The sequence below is a fragment of the Panthera uncia genome, chromosome B1 (genome assembly GCF_023721935.1).
Source record: "Panthera uncia isolate 11264 chromosome B1, Puncia_PCG_1.0, whole genome shotgun sequence".
In the NCBI taxonomy this organism is placed as follows: Eukaryota; Metazoa; Chordata; class Mammalia; order Carnivora; family Felidae; genus Panthera; species Panthera uncia.
In genome coordinates, this window is record NC_064811.1 from 127,349,851 (window position 1) to 127,374,500 (window position 24,650).

General features: G+C 44.0%; 2 protein-coding genes and 1 long non-coding RNA gene across 3 annotated transcripts in view; 1 reads left to right on the forward strand and 2 right to left on the reverse strand.

The window, feature by feature from the left end:
- FBXW7 (F-box and WD repeat domain containing 7) overlaps nucleotides 1–24,650 on the reverse strand; it is a 512,478-nt gene that overhangs the window by 321,773 nt on the left and 166,055 nt on the right. The window lies entirely within an intron of this gene.
- TMEM154 (transmembrane protein 154) overlaps nucleotides 1–24,650 on the reverse strand; it is a 45,442-nt gene that overhangs the window by 18,822 nt on the left and 1,970 nt on the right. The window contains exons 2-3 of the mRNA XM_049632308.1: nucleotides 4,373–4,645; nucleotides 4,243–4,281 (exon numbers count right to left, since the gene is read on the reverse strand). Coding sequence (XP_049488265.1) covers nucleotides 4,243–4,281; nucleotides 4,373–4,645 — 312 coding nt within the window. The remainder of the gene's footprint in view (nucleotides 1–4,242; nucleotides 4,282–4,372; nucleotides 4,646–24,650) is intronic.
- Nucleotides 10,515–14,024, forward strand: LOC125923762 (uncharacterized). The gene is made up of 2 exons (XR_007458153.1): nucleotides 10,515–11,451; nucleotides 11,754–14,024. It is a non-coding gene; the product is annotated as an uncharacterized LOC125923762 (long non-coding RNA).

The window sequence follows — 24,650 nt, forward strand, 5'->3', positions numbered from 1 at the left end:
TCTGTATATCTTTCATCTAAAATTGACGTGCTATTTCCTTAAAGGATTTTACTATAAATAAAGCCCATACACAACTGAGCCTTCCCTACAGGTGACCCATAAAGATCCCCCTGTTTTGTCACTCCCTCTCTTTCCTTCCCCCTCTTTCCCTGCTTAGTAAACCACCCCCAACTAATTTCTCAGATGCTAGTGGCCCCACAGCCCCACCGTAGAGGGCATGGATTTATCTTTATAATTTGAGCGCCTGCAGGCTTTGTGGTGAGCAAAAGCTAACCCTGCCTGCAGACGATGGAAAAGTTTAAAAACCCATTACAAAAGTACTCCAGATGCACCAAATGGGAAGCTCCTGTAATCAGTATTCAAACAGAGCAAAGAGCCTTCTGCGGCCTCATCTCCCCTGCTCCGAGACCATTACCCCTGCCCCAGCCACCATGGCAACAGAAAAACATCTGGGAGAGCACACCAGAGCAGAGCATTAAACCAGGAGGGAGACCAATTACGTGTCCTCAGCAATCAGGTCCTGCCCATTCCACTCCACCGGGCCTGTATCTCTTTATTAATAGCCATCTACTCCCTTTGCCACCGGAGGGCAAATGTACCTCTTACACAGCCCCCCACCTGCACTTGATTCCATTTTCCCTCCTACAGTCCTTCCATTTCACACCCTCCTACCCACTTCGTCCTCGGCCTGAGGTTCCCAGCTACACCCACTCAGCCTGACAATGCCCCCCCTGCCAGCTACCCTCCTCTGTGTACCTCAGATGGTGGCATCGCTGGGGCGAGGGGATGAGGGCAGGAGCCCCACAGGAAAGTGGCTCATTTATCTTTTTTCCATGCCGAACACTGAGCAAGAGACAGACTCTTTCTGGAGATGTACTGAGCAGACCCAGGCGTCATGTAGCCACAGTCTATTTAAAGTGATGGCTTCCTGGCAGCTGTTTTCCCTGCAGCTCTCTCAGACACAGCACATCAGAACACTTAATAAATGTTAAATAATAACAACTGCAAATTTAATGCCTGCAGGTCTAGGAAGAATGGTAATAGAGCATCAGGTTACTACACAGCATTTCCCTTTTCCTGGACTCGAAACGGAGAGGCCCAAAGAGAAAAAGTAATTTCCAATAGGAAGAAATGTTCTTTCTTTTTTTTTTTAAATATTTTTTAATTTTTATCTATTCTGAGAGAGAGAGAGGGAGAGAGAGCAAGCAAGAGAGTGGGGGAAGGGCAGGGAGAGAAGGGAGAGAGAATCCCAAGCAGGCTCCGAACTGACAGCACAGAGCCGGACATGGGGCTCGAATCCACAAACTGCGAGTTCATGACCTGAGCAGAAATCAAGAGTCAGAGGCTTAACTGAGTGAGCCCCGAGAAGTGTTCTTTCTAAATGTGTTGGGAAGGCGCCCCCCTGTGGTCAAACTGGTGCAGAAGCGCATACCAGGCTCTATTCGGGGTGGGGGGAAATACCAATGTGTCTAACTTTCTGAGAGCACATCATCCATGCCCTTCCACAAAACATTGTTTTGGATACTTTCCAAGCAAACTACTGGTCTGACCCAGTATGACAGTTCTATTTTTCCTGGAAAAAAATATTTAAATAACATTTTGTTAATTTAAATATTCTCCTTTTATTGACTTGCATTATAATGTGGTGTTATGTGAATAGGGGGACTTCAGTGGACGGAAGTTGTTAACCTTTCAGCATTTAGTTTGTTTGAGGAGACATCCATCTGTTAAGCAGTTAACCGTCTGTATCTATACCAAAGGAGTGGCTAGTAAAAGAAAATATTTAAATAAATTTCTATCAAAACTTGTGATTAGCAATTGTTTGGACATTTCAAGATATCTGTGTTGTGTTCTCTCTTTCTCTCTCTCTTTCTCTCTCTCTCTCTCTTTTAAGTTTATTTATTTATTTTGAGAAAGACAGAGACAGCACCAATCAGGGAGGGGCAGAGGGAGAAGAAGAGAGAGAACCCCAAGCAGCCTCCCCACTGTCAGCGCAGAGCCTGATGTGGGGCTCAAATTCACAAAAACATGAGATCATAACCTGAGCTGAAACCAAGAGTCAGATGTGTGACCTACTGAGCCACCCAGATGCCCTTCTGTTGTGTTCTCTTAAAGTGAGGCATATTTAAACCAAAAAGAAGGTGCCAATTGGTATTAAGAATAAGTTGCAAATTTGTTTTTATCTCTGCGAATAGCTGTTCTTTAAAAAAAGTTCTAACATTGTTTTATTAACTCATTCATTCAACAAACGTTTATTGAGCAGCTAATATATGTGTTGGCCTAGCCACTAGGTTAGGTAAAAGGGGTAATCATACTAATAGGTTAACACAGTATGCCGGCTACTCTTCCTACTAAGTGATTTACATACATGAACCCATTTCATTCTCATACCGTCTCTGTCAGCTAGGTGTTGGATTTGCCCATGTCACAAATGAGGAAGCTGAATCAGAGAAGTCAGAGGGCTAAGAAAAAAGCCAACAGGGCAGTGTGGTTCCAGAGTCCATTCTCTAACCTTGATGTCATACTACTAAACAAGATAAATAAGACAAGTTCTTGATTCTCTTGGACCTTAAAGAGAACATAACCTCGTAAGAGAGACCAAAAAATAAAAATTAAAAAAAAAAAAGACAAATCAGCAACTCATGCCAGTGTAAACACTGTGCACAGTAAGTGTGAACACAGTCTGTAAGAGCACAGAAGAGGTGTGATTAATTTTGCCTGGGGAGTGATTACTCAAGGCTTCATAAAAGAACTGGGCATTGAAGAATAGGGTGGCGATTTGCCAAGCAGACAAGAAGGAAATCTCACACAGAGGAACAGTGTCAACCAGGCACGTTAATGTCATAAAAGTGTAAGCCACACTCTGGGAACAGCCAACAATTCATGTACCCAATGTGGGGTACATGAGCCATGTCTGAGATCGAGGCCCGTTCTTGATCATGAATGGCTTTTGAACTTTGAGGTTCTCACAGTGAAGTTTAATCAAAAAGCCCTTTCTGCATTTAGAGCCTAGGAGCACGAACATTTGACTGGACACCCGGCATCCTCCCCCCAAACCCTATGACACCATTAGGTAAGACTGGCTGAAGGACTATGGTTTAGGCAGGAAATTCTTACTTTCCATGAGGTCAAAACAATGGGGTCCAGACATCTCTGTTTGCTTTATCTTTTTCTTTAGCTTACAAAGGAGCTCCCATGTGACCACTGTTACTAGGTCACCCTGAAATTTCAAGCAGTGGAGAAAACAGGTGTATTTCCTACTCCTTTGGAATCTCTTACATTGGCTCTTGCCAAGAAAGGTAATGCACATCAGGGCTTCTTCCCTAGCTCACATTTACCATACCTGCTGGCATAATGGAAAATGACCATTTATAGCTCCTGCCGTGATCTCAAAGCCTCTTCTGGTGTGAGGACAGTGAGCAAGACCCACAGGTCAAGAGCTTAATCTTGAAGCCAGAGGTGCCCCATTAGTGAGTGTGAGGGATAGAGAGCGAGTTTTGTGTGCACATATCAATATGGAGCTTATCAAGGATGGTCTCATCCCTTGAGTGATTTTTGGAAGAACTAAAGGCTTCAACTTAAAAATCTAATTGGAGTCCTTTTTACCAGCACAAGCCAGAAGTAGTCAAGTCTGCTTTGGACTTAGAACTACACCGTGACACCTAGTATGTGTTGCTCCGAGAATTGGCACTGAATACCCCTCGCGTGTATCTCTGACCTAAGGAATTCTCCATCAGATTGCTTTCAGATTGATGACGGTCATCTTGAGCCAATTAGGAATTTCATACAAAAGTTGTCATAGCTTTAATGAGAATAAGAATGATGCTTTACTCAGGCCTTTACACAATCAAATTGGGATGTGGCATGGAGGAGAAAACAGTATCTTGGACGGAAATCTGTATGAGAGAATCCTCTTCTCGAGCCCAAGGTCTCAGCCTCCGCATCCTCAACCCCAATCTGACCCACTGCTTTGCCAGCTCGATTATTTCCTCCGACTCAGGGAATGTCGCACGGACCTATTGGCCAGTTCTAGACTGCGCCCTTGTCTGGATTAAGCACAGAGATGGCAGTTGTGTGATTTAAATTTCAATTGAGGCTGAAGCCGCTCTCTGTTTGAAAAATAAGGGAGTGTTCACCACTTACTATTTTATGTAGTCCTTGTTGCTTCACTTTAAAACCTCTCCGTTCCCTTTCCTCCCTCAGCCCCAACTCCCAACAGGCATTAATTAGGATCATACTCACATGTCTGTAAGGCATTCTGAGATCCTTGGCTAGAAGGCTCTGTGTAAAAGCAGAAAGTGTTTTTGCCTTATTGATTGTTCATTAACACATGAAGCAATTGTCTGGAAATGGGAACACACAGAATATTTACCTTGTTTAGTTCTTTTCCTTTTATAGCGTGTTACAAGGATTACCAGTATTACAAATAGGAGGGCCAATAAAATCAGCGGGATCAACACCATTAATATAAATTCGTGCTGATCTGCATCCTCCTCAAAGTAGGTAAAATTTGTATTTGTTATTAATGTTGCTGTGGTCACTGCAGCCAACGTCGTCTCCATCACGGCTCCATCGGTAGAGTCTCCATCGCGGCTTTCCACTTCCAGGGGCCTATCTGCTGACTGTTCTGGTTCCTCAACATACCCTGAGGGAACACACACAAAATTGAGATTGCCATGGAGACAGAGCTAGTATGTTATGTTTTCAATGATTTTTACATTTACCTTACATGCATCCAGTGGTAAACTTGATCTACTGCATTTGGTCATCCGGTTCGTTGTGACAGAGTATTGATTTAACATAAATGGAGTTCAAGCTGGGAGTATATTGGACATGGAATCGGACGGAGCCCAGAGATAAACCTCCCACTGATACAGGCAGTTGGGTCTTAACCAGATACTTTGGACACACTTACGCAAAGGGCATTGAGAAGCTTCGTCATATCAAGGGTGATATTCCAGAACATCTTCTAGAGGACACCACGCTATTTCCATAACATTTCTGGATAAATCCAAATTCATGTTTCCTGGAAGTTAACTACTTGCCACACAGCACTCAGGTATAAAGCAATGCATGCTGTCCTAGTTTTTCATAAAAGGTTGCCTATCAGTGCAGAAGAATTCGTGGAAACTGGGGAGACTGACTAGACATCAGCCTCAGTCTCACATGCTGCAGAGAATGGAGACTCTGAGATTATCGGACACAAGTCTTCCTGAATTCTAAATAAAAACACAACATGTATTTCATTTGTAAAGGGAAATTCTCGAGGGGGAAGCTCCCTTAGAGACTAGGGAACCAATATTTAAATGTATTTAATAGAAAGCATCTTTCCCTAGAATAGAAAGAGCTTCCCCTATTAAGAAGCTATAAACAAGTGTATTCTCTTTGAATTTCAGATTGTGTTTAAAACCATCCTGGGGCTCATCACAGGACAGGGAAGGACTATTAGCCTGATGATCATCTGAGAAATCTTTCCTCACCCGGCTATGTAGTGACCACAGTAAGGCAACCAAAGGTTTCCATGTTACTATGGCATAATGTTGCCTATCATTCAAATGGGGCCCACTGAGGGTAAGAGCATGAATTTAGGCTATAGAAAACTTATCAAGTAAGATGACTTATATGAACATTCTAAGTGAAAGGTGCCATGCAAACAGAAAAGTCAGCTGCTTTAAGCCATCCTCTGTTACTGTAGGTTAGGCCACCACCGCACTGAGTAACAGAGCCAATTCCACACCTTATCCATTCGCATGACTGAATGACCATGAATTCCTCTGATTTATTTTATTTAAAAATATGTGTGATCACAGTCTAATTTTTTGTTGGACTAGGTACACGAACATTTCCATATCCCCCAAGACCAGGGAATCCACTTGATAATCACATTGGTAAATGCCCCCCCAAAAACATCAGAGTCAGTTACAAACTACAGAGTATAACTAGCTGATGTTCCTCACGTGTTTATGCCAAAAGCAGGATTTTATTTTTTATTATTTTTTTAAGTTTATTTACTTATTTTGAGAGGGACAGAGACAGTACAAGTCAGGGGGAGGCAGAGAGAGAAAAGGAGACGGAGACAGAGAGGAAGAGGGAGAGAGAGAGAGAGAGAGAGAGAGAGAATCCCAAGCAGGCTCTGCACTGTGAGCACAGAGCCTGATGTGAGGCTTGAACCCATGAAACTGTGAGATTATGACTTGAGCTGCAACCAAGGGTCAGATGCTTAAACAACTGAGCCACCCAGGTGCCCCCAAAAGGAGGATTTTAAAAAATATTTACTATGTATTGACCTCGGTCTGGGTTAAGTCTTTGAAATATTTATGTCTTTGAAATAAGGTAATAAGTTAATAATATTAACACATATGCTAAAAGCTTTGATGCATCATATATCACCCTAATCCAGGAAAAGATATTTGTCCAGTAGGACAATCTCCTCATTAAAGTCATCCAGCTCGCAGAACTATTGAGACCAAATAGCATCATTCACTGATGATCCAGCCAGTAACGACTAGACATATTTGGGGGGTTGGCAAGGGAGGGGCACACACTCAGGTGCAGTAGAAATACTGACCCCCCTATTCTCTGAGGCCAGTGCTTACAGACCTTCCTCGAATACCCAGACTTCTTTTTTATTTCTTTTGCTTACTTCTAGGCCTGCTGAGGCTGCCACCACTATTTCAGGCTAACCTTTATAGAGAATTTACTAAGCCAAATCCTGGGCTCTGCCTTTTACCCAGATTATCTCATTTTGTCCTCACCATTTTTTCAGATAGAAACTGGGCAAAGAGGTTACACAGCGTGCCCATGGTCACAGAGCTATCGTGGAGGAGGATGTGAACCCAAGGTGGCCGATCATTGAAACTGAGCCTTGAAATTCACACGATGTTTCCCTCCGATAAGACAGGAATACAATGATTACAAGGCACGAGGTGGTGAACCAGAGAGGGAACCCCTGTTCTCGCTGATTCGCCTGGAAGGAAGCAGTTTCCTGGCACAAAGGGGAAGAGAGAGGGATGGGTCCCAGAAACCTGGGTTTTGTGGGGCTCCTTCTAAGCAATTCAGCCCAGATGCACAGCAGGACGTGTTCAACACCTCTTCAAGGAAGGATTTGAGTCACCATTTGACCTGTGGCCCCAGAAGAAGAGAAAATAGGAAAGGAAATAAGGTGGCAGGAATAATGAGAGTGTTTAGATAATCAGGAATGAAAGAGAAATGGAAAGAAACACACCAGATGGTCCTGGGTCATGTACACTTATTTTTTAGCACAAGGGACAGTGCTGGTCACAGCTGGCCCCTAGTGACATTTTGGAGTGAAAGGGGGTGAAGTTTCTCTCCCCAACATCCCTCTCACATACACCCTAACATACGTTTTGCACGTTAAACATCACTCTCTCAGAATCTCTAGCGGTTATTTAAATAAATGAGAATCAAGGGGTCTCTTTCCCTCTCTGTTTTATTTTTCTTTACCCTACAAGACTTCATCTCCAGATACTTCCATTACAACATTCCTTACAGCCCTCCCCACCCCATCCAACACCACAACAGCCACAAATAATAAAGAACACTGGCTGGCATTTATCATATGCTTAGCATGTGCTAGGATCTAGGATAAACAGCCACAACCTAATTTCCTCCCCCCAACAACTTCCTTGCTCACATTTTACAAATGGAGAAACTGAGTCCTGAATGTCTTGCCCTGGGGGACAACCCTGTCCTTTATAAGTTCTGCGACATAGGGTTTTGTAGCTACATTCCCTACAGCGTAGGTGCCAAATGATAGCGAAGCTTCTAGTCATAGCTTGTCCCTTCATAGTAGTGAGAATTTGAAAAAATTATTTACCCCTGTGGCGTGATGTCCTAATGTGTACAACTAAGGGGGGGACCCCCAACGTCCCATCTATTTCCACGTTGCTATGTTGCTTCTGGGGTATTTACTTTGTTTTTTTTAATTAGAATTTTCTGAACTGGTACTAGACACATGATACTAAGCTCAGAAAGGAAGTTTCTCTACCACCACTTCCCCCACTCACTCAAGGTGCCTCCCCAGCAGTAACCCACTCTGCTGCCTTCCAGAAAAACTCAATGCATGTGTAAGTATCATTTCCTGTTTTCTTTTCTTTTTTTTTTTTTTAACACAAAGGGTGGCAAAATGTATATACTGCTCTGACCGTTGCTTTTCTCACTTAAAATTTGATCTTAAGGGGCGCCTGGGTGGCTCAGTCAGTTAAGTGTCTGACTCTTGGTTTCAGCTCAGGTCATGATCTCATGGTTTCATGAGTTCAAGCCCTGCGTCCTGCTGACAGTGCGGAGCCTGCTTGGGATTCTCTCTCTCCCTCTCTCTGCCTCTCCCCCACTTGCGCTGTGTCTGTGTCTCTCAAATATGAATAAATAAAAAAAAATTTTTTTTAATTGATCTTAAGGGCATCCGGGTGGCTCAGTTGGTTGAGCCCCTGACTCTTGGTCTCAGCTCAGGTTAGGATCTCATGATTTGAGTTCCAGCCCCACACTGGGCTCTGCACTGACAGCACAGAGCCTGCTTGGGGTTCTCTCTCTCTCTGCCTCTTTCAAACTAAATAAATAAACTTAAAAAATGTGACCTTCAAGATTATTTCATGTCTATATACAGACAGTTGTCTTTCCCCCTATTATTTGGATGTATCATAACCTGTTCCTATTGACAGAGATTTAAGTTGTTTCTTTTGCATTTTCAATGATGTTACAATAAACACCCCTGCGTCCTTTGGTTTGTACCCGTGCACGTATGGTCTGTATTTTGTCTTAAGTGTGGTGAGAGCAGGAACAAGGGTGTTGGGTGCAGGGGGAGAGAGGACAGCACCAAATTGCTCTTGGTGGCCTTCTACAAGATAGCTCCAGCCCGGGCCTCACACCATGAGGACCAGCAGAAACTAAGTCAGAAAAGTGCGGGGCGTGCAGGGTATCTTTGATGGGAAAGGGGGAAAGTTGAAAAACGGTGGGGATTAGCCCCAGCAGCATTAGAAGCCGTCAAAAGGGGAGCCAGAAAACCAAGGTGAGCCATAGAATCAACTCAGGAGCCAAGAGTGGCTCACCAAGGGAACAGAGGTGAGAGTGAGGTGAAACGAGAGGCGGACAAAACCAAGGTGGGAACCGCAGAGGAGCCAGTGGTCACAAAAGCAGGCAACGCAGAGGGCTACTCAGGGGACTGTTCCGTAGAGCATTACGGAGGTTCCTCCTGCGGCCTATGGGGTGACAGCAACTCTTTCCCCCGTGGACACGGCACCCCCTAAAGCTACTCTGCCTCCAACGTATCTATGGACCCCGGCCTTTTCTTTTTCCTTCTTTCTTTTTTTTTAGAGACAGTGATTTTTTTTTAAGTTTATTTATTTATTTTGAGAGAGGGTGGCAGGAGGGGCAGAGAGAGAGAGGGAGAGAGAGAATCCCAAGCAGGCTCTGCTCTGTCAGTGCAGAGCCCCATGCGGAACTCAATCCCACGACCATGAGATCATGACCAGAGCCAAAGTCAGATGCTTAACAGACTGAGACACCCATGTGCCCTAAACCCCAGCTTTTTCTGAGCAACACTTGCTAAGGCCCACAATAGTCAATGGTAACTTCCTGTAGGAACCACCTTATGCTTCTTGGGTAAAAGCAACATTTTACAACCTAAGGAGTCTAGTGCTCCTATGGGAGAACCCAGACTCTCTATCAGGAAGTGAGCCCAGAACGTGTGTGGGGCAGAATGTGCAGGGCCGTGTCTTATGTCGTGTGTGGACTTTGTGGACATCTCCATGGCATCGGGCGGGCAGGATGTGGGTTCAGAACGGCCGGGCCTGGGAAGGCCCCTCGCTGCCTCGACCCTCTCTTAAAGCCAAGGAAGGAGGCCCTGTCCTACTTATCCCACAGTGTTCCTGTGAAGAGCAAAGGAAATCACAACCACGAAAATGCCAAGTAACCCACAGGGCACCACACACACACACGCCCGGTGTTGGTAGATTTGCTACTCGCTTAGTGCTCCGTTCTCGTTCCCCCATCTCTAGACTTACCGGTTTCTCGGCCGTCCCCCTGGGGACTAATCTGCCTGCTCTGACGTCTTCATCTTATTGCTATGTCTTCTCACCTAAGTCTGGACATATTTCAGGGTAAGTGATGTATGGCCTGAGGGTAAAACTGAAAACGCTGCAGAAATAGAGAGGCTCAGGCATGACAGTGAACAGGGAGAGGCACGAGCCGGCGAAAAGCGACGCTGCAACACCTCACTTTGCTTTTAATCCTCCGATCCTAAAAGCACCAGATAATCAACCGCACAGTTACGGAGTCACTTACAAATGACTGCTGACGATGGCCATGCAAACACATCTGGGACGCATATTCCACAAACCTGGCAAGGACCCTGGGGGGAATCTTTGTGCGTGGGAAACTGGGAGAAAAGGCTCCAGGTGAACCCGGCAGCAAGAGCAGCTGAGTGGGCGCGTCAGCCCTTATCACTGCTCCAAACACCGTCACTAAGTGGAAATGACTCTGCTTCTCCGTGAAGCAAACTAGCTGACTTCTCTTTTCTTGAAAGTGGAACAAATATGCAACCACGCTCCAGTTTTTTTGTTTTTGTTTTTTTTTAAGTTGAAGATAAAAAGGCATTACGTACCAGCTGAGAGAATGCCACACTGATGTTCCAATGTAAAAGAAAACAATGTTGAGACAATGGCATTAAACTCAGGATACCACGGAGTCTGTTGGGCCTCAATCAGAGGCCCCATTCTTTCATTTGTTATGTAGACTCCATGCACGAATTGTGTCAACGATTTCATAATTCAGATAACGAAACAAAAGGAAACACAAGTAAGGTGTCAGGCATTCAAATTCTGCCCTGCTCTGTGGAGAAACTGGAGTATCTGAATTTCAAGATACTTAAGACACCAAACTCAAGAAGCCCGCCTGCTTCTCATTCACCTGGACCTCTGCGCACAGCAAAGAGCCAGTCAGTGTTGGAAGAGATAAAACCAAACCGAGGGTTCTCAGCCTTGGCTGCACGTTAGAATCAGCTGTGGACCTTCTAACGCTCCTGATGCCCAAACCTTTCCACCTCACTATATCTGGGGTGAATGCAGGCCTCAGGATTTTTTTTTTTTTTTTTTTTTTACAGTTCTCCAGGTGACTCCAGTGTGCAGCCGGGATTGAGAACCACTGCTGAAGACCCTCCCCATTTCTGGTCTTGCCCTGGGCCACCCAGCACTCCCCACTGCTGTTCTCTGCGCTCCTCGTTGGCGAACTGGAGAAGAAAGAGGTCAGGCAGTGGGATACCAAAGTCTTGTCTAGCAGCTACTGACTCTGTCGCCAGAACGGAATAGCTTAACAGTCACCACTGAAGCCTTGAGCCCCCTTAAACCACGGGTCCTCAAACTTTAGCTTCAGAATCACCTGGAAAGTTTCTCAAACACAGAATGGTGACCACCACTCCCGGAATTTCTGCTTTAGTAGGTCTGGGATGGAGCTAAAACGTTTCATTTCTAACAAAATGTGGTTGCTGCTGGTCTGGAGGCCATGCTTTGAGAGCCATCGGCCAGGCTAGGTTGAGAGAGGACAACCATGCCTTCCCGAGTAAGTCTGAATATGAGAGAGTGTGCTGGGGTATGAAACCCTCACCCCTTGTGAAGGTCACTGCTGACAGAACAGTTTGGGGCTTTAAACCATGGGTCCTCAAACTTTAGCTTCAGAATTACCTGGAGGGTTTCTCAAACACAGAATGCTGACCACTGCTCCCAGAGTTTCTGCTTTAGTAGGTCTGGGATGAAGCTAAAACGTTTCATTTCTAACAAAATGCGGTGGCTGCTGGCCTGGAGTCCATGCTTTGAGAGCCATTGGTCTAAGTTGTGCTTAGTTATTAGTGATGCCTCTTGTCCACAACATTTACCATGCACCCACATCAGCTGGTGGGTTTTAAGCTCTGTCCAAATCAGTGAGGGTATCTATAGCGGCTGTGCCTCGGCATGTTTTAAAAGCTCCCCGAGTGATTTCAGTAAGCATGCCAGGCTGAGAGTTACTGAGTTAAACTGTAATTCAATTGACTTTATTTTAATTTGTTGTTACTAAGCTTTAAAGGAGGGGTGCCTGGGGGGCTCAGTCGGTTAAGCGTCTGACTTCAGTTCAGGTCATGATCTCATGGCTCATGAGTTCAAGCCCTGCGTCCGGCTCTGTGCTGACAGTTCGGAGCCTGGAGCCTGCTTCGGATTCTGTTTCCGTTTCTCTCTGCCCCTCCCTCACTCACAATCTGTGCGTCTCTCTCTCAAAAATAGATATTAAAAAAAAAAAAAAAGATGAGCGGAGACCCTATACAGAAAGAAGCCTCTGAGAGCAAAATTAATAGGAATAGGCATCCATCAGATGGTCTATCTCTTCTGTGCTGGTGTCTGTTTACAAATCAGTTGTTCAGCATCTGTGGAATCGGACTGCGATGGGCCATGGAACAAATGGGAACCAATGACGTACCAGGCTCATCCGACTGCAACCTGTCTGTGGGAGGGTGATTGTGTTGGATGCAGGGAGACACCAGGGCCAAGTGGATGGACGATGCTCCTTGGTGTTGGGCCACTGGGATATCAGCCTGCATGGACCACAGGTGGGTTTCTGAAGTGTTCTGCCTTTCTCCCATTTGCTTGGATTCAAAACAGTACTAACCTATTGTTTATCATCTGAGAGTACTTCATTCAGGTACTTTTTTTTTTTTAATGTTTCTTTATTTGTGAGGGAGAGAGAGAGCGAGCAGGGGAGAGGCAGAGGGGTTGGGGGGACAGAGGACCTGAAAAGAGCTCTGCACTGACAGCAGAGAGAGAGCCCAATGAGGGGCTCGAACTCACAAACCGTGAGATCATGACCTGAGCCAAAGCCAGACGCTTAACCAAGTGAGCCCCCAGGCGCCCCCACATACTTGTTTATTGTCTGATGCCTCCACAGTTTGGTGCCTTTTGTATCCCTAGCACCTGTAACCCTGTCTGCCAGCGGGTAAAAGTTGTTTAGGAAATGTAAATAGGCCATGTTAGTCTGAGAGAAAATGCGGGGACATCTCTTACCTTTTTATCAAGAATATAATGTCCTCCTGCCTCTATCCACCCTCTTCCAGGAATACACAGTGTACATTCTTAGTCACAGAGAGAAACACGGATCTAAGGTGGTCTTCTTAAAAAGTTATCTAGGGGCGCCTGGGTGGCTCAGTCGGTTGGGCGTCCGACTTCAGCTCAGGTCATGATCTCACGGTCCGTGAGTTCGAGCCCCGCGTCGGGCTCTGGGCTGATGGCTCAGAGCCTGGAGCCTGCTTCCGATTCTGTATCTCCTTCTCTCTCTCTGCCCCTCCCCTGTTCATGCTCTGTCTCTCTCTGTCTCAAAAATAAATAAACGTTAAAAAAAAAATTTTTTTTTAAGTTATCTAAATTTCAAAGAAAGCACTGGAAAATGAGAGGAACTGTTGAACGCAAAGTTAAAAATACTGAATGATAAAATTTCATGTTCCTAGTTTTTGTTTTGTTTGGGTGGGGGGATTCCAGTGTTTCCCATGGTTTCCCACATGTAAAGGCTGGGTGACCTAATTCTCTCTGGGGACAAGACTAGGGAAATGGAGAGATTGTGGTTGTCATTGTAAGCTCTGTTGTACTATTTGACCATTTTGATTAAGTGGAAATACTCACCTAATGTATTTTCCTGACATATTTACCTGAAGAAGGTATGATCAGGTTAACTATGGTTGAACAGATGCAAGACAATAGCGCCGAAGGGTGAGGGCGGGTTTTAACTGTCAAAGGGCAGTTCAGAGGCACCAGGGTGGCTCAGTCAGTTACCTGTCTGTCTTTGGCTCGATGGTGATCTTGCAGTTCATGGGTTCAAGCCCCACATCAGGCTCTGCATTATCAGTGCATTATCTGCACTGCATTATCAGTGCAGAGCCTGCCTGGGATTTTCGCTCTCCCTCTCTCTCTGCCCCTCCCCCACTCATGCTTGCATGCTCTAAATAAACAAATAAACTGTAAAAAAAAAAAAAGGAAAGAAAGAAAAAAAGTAAAGGCAGTTCGCATACAGCAATGCCTGCATTTTGTACACCCTTTCTCATCAACCATATGCTGAAAGAAGGTTAACAAATGTTTCTTTGGCTTATTTTGAGGAGGGTCATCTGGTAAAATGCTTTCACACGGTAGTCTGCTCTGGGAATTTACTTGCGAAGCTTGGTTGTATTTTTTACCTCATTGCCTCCAGAAGCACACCTGCAGCTCCAGTTTATTATCAGATTTTATTTTTATTTTTTTGTAATTTGCTATCAGATTAAAACATGCCCACAAAGGGGGCCCACCATGCTCGGATGCCTTTTTTTTTGTTTTAAACTTTTTATTTTGGTGTCTTTTCAAAAGAAAGCTTGCTTATATTTAACCGGACTTGCCCAGACCCTGAGGCTGTCTCAGTTGGGAGTTACTCACCTGGGGAAGCTGCATTTCTGACCATCTGACTACCTTTTTGCACGCTGGAGACCTATTCTGCCTTGTGGTACCTGGCAGTTTAAAGGAATGTATGTATTTTCTTTAATGTTTATTTTTGAGAGAGGGAGAGAAAACCACGGAGGAGGAACAGAGAGAGGAAAAGAGAGAGAGTCCCAAGCAGGTTCTGCGCTGTCAGCACAGAACCTGATGCAGGGCTTGAGCTCACAAACCGTGAGATCATGACCTGAGCTGAAATGAAGAAACAAATGAAAAAAAAAAAAAAAAATGGAAACAAAAAGGATTTTCTTAAAATGATAGCTATTATGATTACTAATCTGAATATTTTCTACTTTTATTATATTTCTATCTCTCTTTCGAATAACTGGTTTCAAAATTACAATTCGAGAGAGTTAGTGGGAGTCAAATGTTCCTGGCCATGCCCTTGCCCTCTCTCTGGCCTGCTATCAGCCCCCTCCGAGTAGGGAGGGGAGACAAGGCGGGCTCCTGCACAGTGCACACGGGCCCACTGTCTGGGCGATGCACCCCTTGCTCAGATCAGCATGGGCTCAGTGTCGCCAGAGAGAGCACCTGAAAGACAAGGCCAAGCCCCAAAACAAGTGGTAGATGTATGTTTGTGGACATACAGGAGACAAGGAGGACAGGAGTGAAGGGAAAGGAGATGTGGGCTAGTATCTCAGGGGCTGAGGTGTCTTCACCAGGAGCAGCCTGAGAAAGGGGAGAGGGTGTAACCAGTATGAGGGAGCAGAGAGCAAGAGATTGTTCTATTGTTTGACAGATTCTTACAGGAGGCCGAGGAAGGAGGCAATTTCCTCAGGTCTCTGAAGTGGTGTCTGAGCGGAACAAATCGTGGATGGGACTTTCTGAGTCCAGGTGTCTGAGGCTGGTGTCTGAGGCTGGTGTCTGAGGCTGGCCTGCTTCTGGTCCTATTTTACCTTGAAAGGGATTCTATTCTGGCCCTCCATCCTGGACAACCTAACAGGCCTCAAGCACTGAAAATTCAGTGTTACTGCTTGAGCTCGGTATGCAATTCAGTTCCACTCTCTTGCCAGCCTCTTTTCTGCATTTGTTTTGTTTTTAAATTTTTTAATGTTTATTTTCGAGAGAGACAGAACGTGAGTGGGGGAGGGCCAGACAGAGAGGGAGACACAGAATCTGAAGCAGTTTCCAGACTCTGAGCTGTCAGCACAGAGCCTGTCGCGGGGCTCAAACTCACGGTTCGTGAGTTCATGACCTGAGCCGAAATTGGCGTTCAACTGACTCAGCCACCGAGACGCCCCTTCTGCATTTGTTAATATAATCCCACGAATTTTTTTTTCCTTCTAGTTTTTAATGTGATGGGTTGCACGAGTAGATTCTCTAAAGGTGATCCACTCTCAGATTCCTGGTTCTATGTAATCATTAGGGTGTTGTGTTTTGCTTTGTTTTCAGCATGGTTCCTGTCCTTTTATTTGAATAACTGATCTAGGACTCAGCCTAATTTTTTTCTAATATTTATTAACTGGCTACGTAACCAAAGGTCTGTGGTTTTAGTGACAGACCAATGTAGGGATGGTCTTTGCTTGATAAAAGATAGTCATAGGGTTGCTAGATAAAGCACAGGACCCCCACTTGAATTTGAGTATCAGATCAACAACAAATAATTTGTTTAGTACAAATGTGTCCCATGCAATATTTGTGTGGCCTATACTTACACTGAATTGCATGAGATGTACTTACACTAAAAAAAAAAAAAGTGTTTATTTGAAATTTACATTTAACTGAGTGTCCTATATTTTTATTTGCTAAATGTAGTAGTCTTAATCATGAATAAATAAACAAGCATAATGTTCAGAAAAGAATAAATGTCTTTTTAATTAATAAATATTTTTGTCGGTGGAAGAAAAAAAAACAGATGTCAGGAAACCCTAGTAACTACTGGACTCTTATTTCTGAAAACCACAATGGGGTGGGGAAGTAGGAAATAATAAAGATGGATTTAGTTCATGTACAGCAAAAAAACATAGAAAAAAATTCAAATTTCTAAAACAGACTAGATTTATTGGTTTTATTTCAAGGTAAAGGAACCCAACACCACCAACTGGACTCTGCCCTGGTAGGGAACTTTCCTTTCACCATATTTAATTAAGGAGGAAATGTTTCTGTGCTGTCCTCGTCCCCCGAGGCAGATGTTTCTATTTATTTTATGTTACAGAAATTTTATTTCTTTTTTGAGTTTTCAAATCCTCTTTTACTGGCTTGAAATGTATTATCCATGGAACTTATATTCCTTTTGTTTTCCTTTCAAAAGCCTCCCCCAAATGCTTGTAACTACCTGGTCTTTCTGCAAATCGTCAGGCTTGCTCAATACCTATTTCCTGGGTCTAAACTCCATCCCTATTTTTTTAAATGTTTTTATTTCTTTTTGAAAGAGAGACAGAAAGAGTGAGAGAGACAGGGCGTGAGCAGGGGAGGGGTAGAGAGAGGGAGACACGGAACCTGAAGCAGGCTCCAGGCTCTGAACTGTTCGCACAGAGTCCCACGTGAGGCTGGAACTCACGGACCATGAGATCATGACCTGAGCTGAAGTCGGATGCTCAACCGACTAAGCCACCCAGGCACCCCCCCATCCCTATTTTGAGAGGAAGACAGATAAGAATACTTTCTCAATACTCCTCAATGGATGTGGTTACATAGTATTCTCTCCAGGAAGGGAAGCAGTAATTGTTGCCTGTTTTGGTCTGAGAAGACAGAAGTAAACTACTTATACATGAAAAGATATGGGATAGTTAACATTTTGGAATAAAAAAAAAAAGTGGAGTAAGTAAAAAATCATATTTATCCAGGTATTACCATAGTTTCATTTTATTATTTAAATGATTATGACTTTGTCATGAATATATGTAAATCTTGGATAAATTTTATGTTATTCATTCCCTAGTCAGTCAGTCAATAGTGTGCCTATTATGTACCAGGCACTATTCTATTCTAGGTCCTGGCATATAAAGGTGAATGAGACCAGGTCTATGCTTCCCAGGGAAGACACTGGTAAGTAGGGACAATGGCACATAAATCAATACCTATAATACAGTTTAACAAAAGCCATGATTGTATACAGAATACCATGAGACTATGGGAGAGGAAGGTATTTGTTCATCTGGGGGTGGAAGACTCAGGAAATCTTCACAGAGGAGAAGGTCATTAAATTGAATCTCAGGAGTTTATCAGGCAAAGGTGTCAGGGAAAGGCCTCACAGTTGACGCACATGGGAAGGCTCAGTGACCCAACAGTGTTGGCACATTCAAGCAGTTGCACCATCAGGCGTGTGGTGGGGAGTGTCAAGGGTTAAGCAAGAAGGGAACTCAGGACAACTCATAAGGGGCCTCGTAATAATGGCAAGGGGTTTGGAATCTACTCAAAGGAAATGAAATCTCACTGAAGGGGTAGATACAGGAAGAAATGATCGCTTTTTATTATAGAGCTATTGCTCTGGAGGCCATGTGAAATAGGGTTGAAGAGGAGACTAAACACAAGAGACAGGTTAAGAAGTTAATGAACTAGAATAGGCGAGCGCTAACAAGGGCTTAAACTAGCAGGGAGCTGAGAAGGAGTTCCGTTCTGGACATGCTGAGCCTAAGGCCCATGTGACATTGTCCAAGAAAAACTGAGGACGAGAATGCAGGTATAAAGCTGGGCAGATAGGCCTAGTGGGAGGTTGTTTTGTTTTGTTTTGTTTTGTTTTGAATCATCAGCCAAGAAGTAAGGTGAAAGCCATGAACAAGGATACCATGGCCCAGGAATGATATAAGGAATAAGAAATAAAAGATAGACATGCTATGAAATGAGCAGGTGGAAGAGAAAGACTCCTAAACAAAAACTGGAAAGGAGCATTCAATGTGCTAGGAGATCAAGGAGAAAAAGGCATTGCAAAACCCAAGAGGAGAATTTCAATCATTGGTTAATTATGTTAAGTGATACGGAGGAAAACGTGCAATAGGGACAGAAATGGGTCCCTTGGGGTTAGCTCTTAGAAGACACTGATGACCCAGGTAGAGCAATTGAAATGCTGTGTTTGACACAGCAGCCAGATTGCAGTGGGTCCAGATGAAGGTGTGTTGACTTCTTTCAAAGAGACTGGGAATTATGGAAAGGGACGATGGCAGAAAGCTCAAGAAAAACTCAGAGGCACTCTCATTATTTTTCATTATAAAAGTATACCTACCTGAAAGAATAGAGAATACTGTAACAGATAACTGGGTACCCACCACTAATTATCTTACAATTTTCTATATCGACTAGAGGACAGATTGGCAAACTTTTCCTTAAAGAGCAGAGAATGAATGTTTTAGATCTTGTGGCCCACAAAGCAAAATACAGGCTATTATGTAAGTTTTTGTTTAACCATTTAAATATATAAAAACCATTCCTAGCTTACGGGTCAGAAAAAAACGGGGTGCTTGCTGAGTTTGGCCCATGGGTTTTCATTTGCTGACCCCAGGACTACCATGTTTTTCTGAAAGAAACACAACATCGTAGATACAGTTGAAGCCCTCCTTGTACTCCTCCCTGATCTCATTCCCCTCCCTCCCTTTCCAACGGTAATTGCTTTCCTAAAGTTAACGTGTATCAGTCCCAACTTTTAAAATATGCCTATGTCCCTAAGTAATATAAGCATAATTTGGAGTGTTTTTATGTATTTATTTACTTTTGTGGGAGAAAGCATGCATGAGCACACATGTATGTGCAGGGGAAGGGCAGAGGGAGAGAGAAAATCTTAAGCAGGCTCCAAGCCCAGCGCGAAGCCTCGTGCAGGGCTTGATCCTAAGACTGCGAGATCATGACCTGAGCCGAAATCAGGAGTCGAATGCTCAGCTGACTGAGCCACCCAGGCGCCCCGGAGTGTTTTTAAAACTTTAAGTAAATGTAATCATTCTGTGCAAAATAATCTTCAGTTGGGTTTTTTGGCTAACATTACAGTTGAGATTAATTCATCTTCATACATTTGGCTTTAGTTCATTAATTTTACCAGCTATATGACACCTCATTTTGTGACTATATTAAGTTTCACATATTCTTCTGTTCATGAACATTTAAGTTGTTTCTATTTTCTCCATCTTTACAAACAGTGCTACAGTCAGCATTCTTGGCCATGACGTTTTGCCACACATTTGTTTTTGAGCTGGTATATATACCTGAGATTAAATTGTTGAGGTTGTAGGCTACAAACATTTTTAGCTGACTAAATATTTCCAAATTGTCCTCCAGACTGGTTGTGTAGAAAAATTTCCTTTTCCAGTATTTTGGTATGGTTGGTAACCTGAAAATTTTTCCCAATATGCCACACCTAGAAATACTGAATGAAATATCAGAAGCAACTTTTTAAAGGTATAAAGAAATCTCAAAAAAGCAAGGAAATCCCCAGGGTCCAGAAAATGTTTCAAAAAACAAAAAAGAAAAAAGAAAAGGAAAGGAAAAAAGAAAAAGATGATAGAGGAAATTTAAATTCGGAGACGAATATGGGAACCTAGGGGATTTCCTAGAACAAAGGTTTGGGACCATAGGGATATGAGAGGTTATATAATTCTTTCAGGGGACTTCTGTCCATCTCTTGGCTCAAAACTTAAGGCTGGGGTGCCTAGGCGCCTGGGTTAAGCATCTCACTGTTGGTTTCGGCTCAGGTCATAATCTTACAGTTTGTGAGATCAAGCCCTGCATCAGGCTCTATGCTGACATCACAGAGCCTGTTTGACCTTCTCTGCCTCTCTCACATGCTCTCTCTCTCTCTCTCTCTCCCGAAATAAATAAATTAAAAAAAAAAAAAAAAGTTAAAGCTGAAACACCAGGCCATGGTTTTAAAAAAAAAGGAAGGGGCACCTAGGTGGCTCAGTTAGTTAAGTGACTGACTCTTGAGTCGGGCTGAGGTCAGGATCTCATGGTTCATGTGTTTGAGCCCCACATCAGCCTCTGCGCTGACAGTGAGGAGCCTGCTTGGGATTCTCTCTCTCTGTCTCTCTCTCTCTCTCTTTGTGTCCCTCCCCCACTTTCATGCTCTCTTTATCTCTTTCAAAATTAAATAAACTTAAGGAAAAGAAAAGAAGGGAAGGAGCAGTGATTAGCACAAAGTTTTAAGTCAAAGACCAGTGTTCCACAGCCAGGCTGACCTCACCCTCATCCTGACACTGTGGACCTGGCCCCTCTTCTGATTTCAATTTGATTTTGTCTACTTCTTTCTCGTTGGCAATAGCTTTGGCATCTCTGGTCATCTGTTTCTGGCGTCAACTTGCCTCCACAGCAGACTCTGGTTTGTTGGCTCGTGCCTTTAATGATGTTTGGGCACCTCCTCTTGTCACTCTTGGAGTCTGACCCCTGAGGCCTGCTCAGCCTCCCCCTCTCCACGCCAATGCTGGGGGTTAAGCCTGAGGTCTAACCTCTGACTCTCCTCAAGCCTAGCACATCCCTGCCTCCATTTCTCCCAAACACTATTCTGTGGTGACAGGACTAGGTTGTATTGGTAAAGTATTTACAATACGTTGGTGATGGAATAAAAAAAAGTTGGATTTCTGTTAAGTGGGGTGAGTCTTCCTCTGTGTGCCAGACTGTATCCTCAGTGCCCCCAAGATTTCTCTTTTTTTTTTTTAGTTTTTTTAAATGTTTATTTATTTTTGACACAGAGAGAGAGACAGGGCATGAGCGGGGGAGGGGCACAGAGAGAGGGAGACACAGAATCCAAAGCAGGCTCCGAGCTGTCAGCACAGAGCCCGACGCGGGGCTCGAACTCACAAACCACGAGATCATGACCTGAGCCCAAGTCAGACGCTCAAGTGACTGAGCCACCCAGGTGCCTCGTGCCCCCAGGATTTCTATCATGAATGGGAATCAACTGAGATGAACAACAGGCTTGGGTCTGTATAAACTTCAGATAAAACTATTAGGTAATACTATGTTTAAAACAAAGACATAGAAGGAATAAATAACACAAGAAAAAATAAAACCAGGGGCGCCTGGGTGGCTCAGTCAGTTAAGGGTCCAAGTTCAGCTCAGGTCATGATCTCATGGTTTATGAGCTCCAGTGCCATGTCAGGCTCTGTGCTGACAGCTCAGAGCCTGGAGCCTGCTTCAGATTCTGTGTCTCTCTCTCTGCCTCTCCCCCACTCATGCTCTGTCTCTCTCTCCCTCAAAAATAAATAAACATTAACAAATTTTTTTTTTAAAGAAAAATAAAAGCAAGACATATTTTTTTCTGGAAACGAAAAAATTTTTTCTAGAATAAAAAATATAACTGAAATTAAAAGCCCAATGAATGGGTTAAGCAGCAGGATGGACAGGGTGATTGCACTAACCCTCCCACCGGTGGTGCAGAGTTCCTGTTTCTCCACATCTTTGCCAACATTTGAGGATGGTGCAAACTATACACAGGTAGGCAAATTGCAGGTTATATTGTTTCTTTGCAGAATTGGGCCCATCCCAGCCAAAATCCAGCCCTCTTCTGGTTTCTTAGATCAGGCTTTTGGACACAGAGGGACTTTAAGCCTCAATCAATCCCTTTCTGTCTGTTTTTGTTTTTTTTTTGTTTTTTGTTTTTTGTTTTTTTTGGTCCCTGAAGGCTGCTTGGTCCTTGGGGTCAGTTCTCAGTAGCGCTCTCCCACAGGGACTGACCCTGGTTCCCACACCCCGAAGCCTCTTACCCAATGACTTCATCATTCCAACTTTTCCGGCTTCTGGTCTTAACTATGCTAATCCCCTGATTCTCTGTTGCTCACTCTGCACCTTGCAGCCTTTCCTTCCCCCTCTAAAGGCCAAAGTTCAACCCAACTCCCTCCATCCCTTTTCCTGTAGACCCGGCTCTGACCCAACCAGATACAGCTCCTTTATTAATATGCAGTAACATTAGACTGCAACTAAGAATGCATCTACAGTTAGAAGGATACCAGACATATATTTTTCTAAACCTGAAACTAGCCACATATCCTGGCAGAGCCTAAAAATCCAGAGGTATCACAGCATATGTTAGAGCATGGATTCCTGAGACTGAATCTTACTTTACTATTTAACTGTGTGACCTGAGGCAAGTCACTTAACCTCTCAGTGACTCCATTTTCTCATACGTAAAAGAGGGACATGTGTTTAAGGTTGTTAGGAAAATCAAATGAGTTAGTATAAATAATTTAGAACAACGCCTGGCATACAATGAATACTATATGTGTTTGCTATCATCATTATTGCTACTTGAAATTGGAACTGTCCCAGGCAATAGCAGGTGCCAGTCACATTCGTTGAAATGAGATCAGTGTAAGAAGTGCAACTCCATTTATGTAACTAGTATTTTATTTAATTCTTTCTTCCCAAGGTTTAGCTAATGCTCTCCTGAAACAGCATAGAAAATCTCCCAGTCGTCCGTGTCAAACCCAGTGTTTAACCCTGGCCACCAAAACAGTTACAGCCTCCTTGTTCTCTGTGTCATGCCCTTAACCCTCCTTTCTACAAACCATTATGCCCAAAGCAGATAATAAATCCCATGTTTTTGGTGTCTAGGAAGTTGCTTTTAGCTTTCTGATATTGTCAAGCTGACATTGACAGGGCACAGGGCAAGAAACCAGGTGGAAATGACTCCCTCACTCATTGGACACAATGTTGCCTTGACATTGAGTCTGCATTTTCTTAGCATCCAACCCTGGCCAAGATACTTAAATCCACAGCTTTTCTTCTACTATGCTCATCTGTTTGGTCAAAATCCCAGAAAAGCTGTTTTCTCATTTCTCTCCTGGTGATTTCTAAGCAGATTATTTCACTTGGGATAATAATCAAGTCTGCATCAGGCTCTCTCTATAGAGAGAAAAGACACTGAGAGGTATTGACACTGGTCCAGGTAACTGCAGGTATGAGATTATGTTGCCTGTTTGTGGTTGGCTTGATTTGAGCTGTATCCTGGAATATGTTTGCAAGGAAGAGAGTCAGGCTGTTCAGTAGATTGGATTCTACTACCAAACATCTCCAAGATACTTTTTGAAGAATCCAAGGAAATACAAGTGTGACGCCTATAAACCAACTCACATCCTGAAGTCTTAGGCCCCATGGGCTCACAATGATATACATTCGTTAATTTAAAAATATATAATCAGTCTTTGTAAGAGACTTCCCCTAGACTTCGATTATACAGCTTTTTGCAGGTGGGCATTTTTGCATTTTCTGACTTTGGAAATCCAGACAGGGCCCAGTAAGTGTCTTGGATGATTATCCGGATAAAACCTGCACTTGGCTGAAATGCAGCTTTTCACCTCTGACTTCCCTGACATTCTAATGATACTTGTTTTCAGGAGTTCATCAGCTTTTAGTGATCAGCCTCAGATCCATTATATTGCTCGAAAAGGGTTCGAGGAAGGCAAAGATGAGCTACAGAGGATTTTCCCTGGAGGAGCTCACAGGCTGGTGGCAGATACGGACATATACGCAATTAGGATTTAATGTGATTAGCTATGTTTATAGAAGTTTAGTTTTATGTGGGCATAATACAGGTAAAGGCAGAATGCCAGGCAAGGGGCAGTGTAAGGAGACATCAAGGAAGCATTAACTTTCAGTCTGGGTCTTTAGGAGTTCATTAAGTAGAAAAAAGAGAACTTGTCATTCACTTTTAGCATGAGCCACACAGGCCTGGGGCACATGCTCCATTCGGTGTGACTGTGGCTGGGCAGTGGGAGGGCACGTGGGAGGAGATGCCATGGAAAGGAGGTTGAAGTGAGAGTCTAAGGGGCATCAGTGAGGAGCAACCAAAGGTCTTCATGTGGAAGAGCCACTGATCAGATGTGGGTTTTAGAAAGAAAACTTGTACTGGGTCTTCAGATGATCCTTTTGCGTCTCCCAAGCAGACGCTTGGACTCAGAAATGTCAAGAAAATACTCAGGCAAGCTTAAATATTACTCTCAGCGCGTCTTTGAGGCACGGGTGGTACCTCTAAGACTCACAACAGGTGGCAGTGGGATGGCTGGGCTCTGCCTCCTGGGGTGTGAAGGGACGCCCCGCGGGGACAGGAGTCTGGCCCAGAGGGCTCTCCACCCGGGCAGAGGAGAGAACCGGGGAACTTCAGTCAGAAGAGCTGCGGGGCAATGGAGCTTGGCTTTCCGACCTCCCCTGTGCCACCAAATGCAACTTGAGTTGTGTCACCTTGGTGCTCGCTCCCAGCCCCCAAACCGTGCCTAAGATAACACATTGTCTCCCCGCCCCCCC